This window comes from Pinus tabuliformis, chromosome X (genome assembly GCF_031772625.1).
Source record: "Pinus tabuliformis cultivar Carrire ecotype Pingquan chromosome X, CPIR1, whole genome shotgun sequence".
In the NCBI taxonomy this organism is placed as follows: domain Eukaryota; kingdom Viridiplantae; phylum Streptophyta; class Pinopsida; order Pinales; family Pinaceae; genus Pinus; species Pinus tabuliformis.
Window position 1 is genome coordinate 491,342,745 of NC_142308.1, and position 6,207 is coordinate 491,348,951.

At 31.9% G+C, this 6,207-nt stretch overlaps 1 protein-coding gene across 1 annotated transcript; it reads left to right on the forward strand.

The window, feature by feature from the left end:
- The first annotated feature begins 4,070 nt into the window (after nucleotides 1-4,070).
- On the forward strand, nucleotides 4,071-4,604 carry LOC149140812 (uncharacterized). The gene is given in 1 exon segment (XM_089451071.1): nucleotides 4,071-4,604. A coding segment is annotated over 1 exon segment (534 nt).
- Nucleotides 4,605-6,207: the final 1,603 nt, after the last annotated feature.

The following is a 6,207-nucleotide window of genomic DNA, read 5'->3' on the forward strand; positions in this document are numbered from 1 at the left end:
GAAGGAATCCTATGAACAATTGGAGTGGATTATATTGCTTCCTTCCCATCTTGTCATCAACATATAATAAGAATCATTAGGAAAAACTAGAATATATTAATCACTTAGTAACTGGTGCAATACAATCTATGATATATGTCATATTGTTTGTAATAAAATTTCAAACATAAAAAAAAAAAAAATCTCTCTCTCTCTCTCACACACACACACACACACACTCATGCGCGTGCACACACACACACATATTGAGTATTTTAAAGTAGTGCACTTGAAAATATGGCATTGCTGCTTTTAAAGGAGCAAATCAAATATGCTTTTCCTAGAGGGAGAGCAAAGCCAAATTGATGAAACAAATCAATAAATCTAAGAAACAAATGCTAAAATAATCATTGAAATTATAAAATATATCATAGTAAGGTTGTTATGTAAAAGAATTCCATTAAACCAACTACAAAAAAGAATCAAACAAATGCAAATGATGGCAAAGGAGAAGGTCCCATTGTACAATCCACAGCCTCTTTCCATTGAAGAAAATAAATTTTCCAGAAAGGGAACCATAGGATTAAATTTTCTCATGCATTATGGATGGATTGTTAGTAAGGAATAACACAAACTAGAGGAAGTTGATCAGAAAAAAAATAATGTAGATTGTTGGTTCAGTTAGTTTGACTGAAAACTATGTCTCTAAAACCTAAAAAAATCAAAGTCCAATACCAAATTCCCTTAGGTCACACAACCAAATATTTCAAAAGTTGAGGCCAGTGCTAGATAATGGGTGTGGAAATTGGATTGGAACTATTACTTTATCGAGTCCATGGTGCTCCAAAATTGTTGTGGTTACACAAATACAAGAATTGTTGAACCGAATTCCAGTTATATGTCTTTGGTCACGTGTGTGTTGTTTGCATGTAATAATTAGTTTGGTGAAACTGGAAAGCCTAGAAGCTTCTCTTGGGATTTTTAAATCCATGGTGAAATTTTATGCTTTTTCATAACAACTTGCAACTTGCAACTTAACATGTTGAGATTCAAGTTTTGCATAGTTACAAATTACATTGAAATAACATGCATGGTTACTAGACTCGGTCCTAGTCTTCCTAGATTCATGAATCTAGAAGCTTCTCTTGGTATTGTTAAATCCATGATAAAATTTTATGATTTTTCATAAAAACTTGTAGCTTGAAACTTAACATGTGAAGATTCATGTTTTGCATAGCTACAAATTACATTGAAATAACATGCATGGGGACCCAAAAGTAATTTAAAAATATATAATTCTGAGTTATGGGAAGCATGGTTACTGGACTCAGTCCTATTCTTCCTAGACTCATGAGTCTAATTCAATTGAAGTTCAACATTTGATTGAGACAGACCTAGCCTAAAAGACTCGGTCAATGAGTCCATGACCTAGTAAGAACAAGCAAAGTCTGGCATAGAATGAACTATGCAGTTGTGTCTGCAAAGTTAACTTTCCAAGAATTGGGGAGTTAAGAAACTACCCATAATGTCATTTCTACATATTCATTTTTCAATTTTTGAGATCTTATGTGGTCTTTATCCAACACACTCATGCCATGTTGGACATGCATCCCTGGCACACCGACAATGCTCATTCTTTTCATATTTTTCACCATCCATTAAAGAAATTTTGAGGTCTAAAATGGGCCTCCTAAGGAATATTATAAAATAATAGTGGAGATAATAAAATAAGATTAGATTACATCATCAAATTTTAGAGGGAAAAGGAATAAACTACTTTTTCAACTCATATTGTCAACTTATCTCCTTACGATTTTACTCAAATTTAAAGAGGTAGTACTCGTTGGATGCATAATCTAATTCCTCATCTAAGGAGTACACATGTTGCATACTTTGGATGGGTCATGCTACACGAAAAATGAGAAATACATGAAAAGTGTGATTGCATTAACTTTTTTCATGTATTTCTCATCTTTCATGTAGCAAGGTCCACTAAAAGTCTACAACATGCATACTCCTTGGATGAGGAATTCAATTATACATCCAGTGAATTCTCATGCTCGAAAATTGAGTAAAAATATAGAGAGATAAGTTGAAAAAGTAGTTTTTTTTTTTAAACTATTTTACTTGAAAGATGGTGAATCATCTCCTATGGTTGACATAATCATATTGAATCCTATTGGTTCTTATAAATTTGATTTTGGTTGTACATTTTTGTTTTGAGACCCATTTTAGATCTCAAAATTTCTCTAATGTTTATCTTCAAAATTTCCTGAGACTTTCACGGTGTTAACTAGGGCACATGAACAAGAAATGTTCAACTAATGTTTTAAGTTCATTTCCAATAAGAAAGGGATTATCTTCAACTGAAACATTTGGGAATCATATTTTATTATCTAAGGAAACATTTTTATAGAATTTATGAGTATTCTACCAAATTATTTGAGTAGAAACAACTGTTTTTCTAAGCACTTTTCCAGATTTTTGTTTTCTTATTTTACTTGCAAAATGCCAATTTAAAGGGATTTTTCTCAGAGCTTTTGTGCACAAAAATCAAATGGATCAAAGTGAAATTTATCTCATGTAAAAAAGTAAATAATATGACCATCAACATCTTCAAGCTTCAAATGTCATGTCTCTCAATCCCCTAAAGGTGAAGTGGGAGATTGTACAAAGTTGATTCATGGTATTTAACATCAATCTAATCTAGCCTAGAAGCCAATAAGATAAAATAAAATTAGATGCAAAAATTTTCATTGGTGGGTCCTCGAATACATAGATGACATGTAATTAAGAAGAAGAACTAGAAGAGAGCCAAGTTTCTTCGATTGGGACTCGTGTAAATAGTGTTGCCTTAAAATCTAGTAGGCCTTGTAAAGGGGTAACCTACAAGGAAAAAACTAAAGCAAGGGACAACAATGAGGTGAAACCTATTGTCACCAAGGCCACTACCTCATGCGCTTTTATGGACTTTAACCACGAGGGAGTTTTCCCTTCAGTTAGGTCACATAATGATATATCAAGTTCAAGGATCAAGGTGACAAGAAAGGCTTATAGATGATAACCCTATCTAAGGACAAGGCTCAACATGGGCACAAACAACCTAGGTCTTGAGAGATCGAGAGCCAAATGGATCAACCTAGACTCAAGAGGCCAATATCTACCTAGGCTATAATAATTGAACCTTACAATGGATGGATTGGCCACTAAAAGGAGTTGATTTTGGGGCATCCAACACTCCTTCCAATGTTGAATACTTCCACAATCAGAATATTCAACACTAGGTCAATTTGTGCCTTAGACCTAGCTAGCGGTTAGACTTTAAGGGGCCGAAAATGAGATTAGGAGAGAGAAGCAATAAATATATTTACTCCAGTGCTCCTACTGCAAGTTAAAAAATGTAAAAATTTGAAGATATACAGTCATCCCATCCACACGGAAAGGCGGTTGACCGAGTTCTTATTCAACGTGTTCATTTTGTATCCATCCCCCAAGAATTTGTAGTATATATTCACAATGGACGCCAGTAATTAATAACATTTAATTCACAAGATTACTGAGTAATTGTAGCCAAATATTTGTTACAAGTGGTTTTGGGCTAAATTTGAAGCTAATTGAGGTGTCGGTGCTACTGCATAATTTTTAATTTCATTTTGAGTTGCCTTAACTAAATTTGTGGTTATTAGGTTATAAGAATTTTCTCATTGTTACTTGGGTAATGAGGCACCAATTATTTTTATCAGAGTGGTTCTAGTGACTTGGGATGTTCCAAATAATATCTTCCAATCATAGGTGAGGGGATTACTTTTCCTTTTCCTTCCTTAAAGAGAATTTGTGCCCTACCTTTGTTCTATATTCCCTAGTTAAGTTTTGTAGAATATGGAATACTTAGAATGACCAAGGGTTTTGTCTATGAAAGCCTTTACTTACAAGAGTGACTTCGAAGCTATCAATTCCATTTATTTTACTATATTTTAGGTGAATCTATAATCACTAGAGCTATTCTTAGTATTGTTTATTTATGTTATTCTTGTCATATTAGATTGTAGTTATTAGTGCTTTTGTTCTTTGGCTATTGTGTTTTAATCAAGATGATCATGTTTCATAACAATTATTTTCCTCTTCCACATGGAGAGTTGGAGATCATTGAAACAATGGAATTTTTTGCAGAGTATCTCCTATTTAACTTTCATTCTACAAATCATGCTAGTCTTGAAGGCCACCATCACCAAATCCTAATGCTACCTGTGGGTCTTTATATTAGATCCATAGTATTGGCAACAACATTTTCCAAGAGTTTTGTGGTAGATGTATTAGGTTGCATTACATTTACATTGTAGGGTACTTAGTTTTATCAGGTTGTATTTACTTTATATGGCCATGTGATCCCATCTGGTTGCAACATAGAGGATCATGAAATATTATGTGAGTCCAGGGAATTTGGAATCCGAGGACAACTTTTGGAAAATTTTCAACTTGATTTTATAGTGTTATCATTGCTAATGATTTTCTTATTTGTATTTGTATTTGTAGCATCTCGTTGTGGCCATCCAAATTTATATCACTCCAAAAATGAATTGCAAGACACAATGTTCAATCAAAACGATATGACTTTACATATTTAAATCATCATAATCTTGTCTTTGGGGCTAAGCTGCTCAATGATGAAAATATGATGTCATGTTTGGAAATAGCCATCCATATATATGGAATTACCCAAAGAAACATTATTTGAATTTTATTTCAACCAATTTATCTCAACTATGAGGGTTACAATTGCTGATATAATATTAATGCCTAGGTTACCTCATTCATTCTTTTCATCAACAAATTCAAAATTTTAATTACTGGAGGTGGGCGCTAATGTCAATGTGCCTACTTGAATTTTAAGCCTTTTGTGTTGGATTTTTCAATGATCAATTATCCATTAATTTTTATTGAAATTATATTTGTGTGTATAACTATTTAACAATGTTTCTTAGTTTTTCTTATTTTTTTGTCGCTGTTGTGAATATAAGATATTAGAATCAAATTAACATGTTTTCAAAAGGGTAAAAAGTCTTGTGTATACAAATTTTCTTCAAAAATGTAGAAATAATCCTTTGTAATTTAATGAAATCCACTATGACTCAAAGCACAATGATTAGTTATACTAGTATGTAGCAACATAGGTTGCATGTGAAAAAGGTTGTTGAAAACTCAAGATTTAAAAGTTAACTGGATCACATAGATTGGGATTTGTTTATATGCAATTGAAGGTAATATAAACTTGTTAACTAATATTTGGGGACCATTATATATGAGATAAAACATGCAATAAGTACTCCTCTGTGTTATTTACCATAGAACATGAAGCATGTAAATGTGTGTGTAAATGTCTGGTACATTTCCTTCTCAACCAAGAGGGAATTTTATTTATTATATAATTACTTTTCATGTGGATTGAGGAAACCATGGGATATTTCAATTCTGGTTAAGTAGGATTTTATTGAGGTATTGGGAAAAGTAGATTTCCCCTCACTAGTTGCTTTAATAATTTTTTATTGTAGGGAATTTTAGGTACCTTGTGTGAAAATGTATGGTTCTAAGCATGGCAGAACCATGAAGTTAGGGAAAAATAAATTATGGTCGAATATAGTGATGGTTCTTGAGGTGTGACCTTGCACAAATGTGGTAGATGTGAAGCTAGAATGGGAGAATTTCTCAGAAAAAAGTAGATGTATCTATTCCTTCAACCAAAAATTTCATTGATTTTTGTTTCACACTTATTGCACTTAAAAATTTTGGTTGATATTTTTAAATCAAGTGATGCTTTCATTTTTCAATTTATCCAAGCATTGGACTTAGAAATGCATGTGTATCAAAAATCTCTGGTCATATTGCCATATATTGATTTTTCTTAGAAAACATGATTATGTCTGTAGAATGAATTATCGATTTGTCAAAAAAATGAATAGATTTTTATATTAATAATAATTAAAAACATGAAGTATATAATATTATAAATAATATAAATTAATAAAATATTATTAATGTACTTTCAATTTCTTTTTACATAAATTTTATTCATAAATATAGTAGATTTTTATTGAACCACGATATTAGCAAGATTCATATTGTAGTGAACCATTATATAAGCAAGACTCTACATTGTAGTGTGGACTTACTTCAGTTTGGAACAAATTGTTAACTTTGATAAAAAAACCATTTCATAGAAAATAGTTGGTA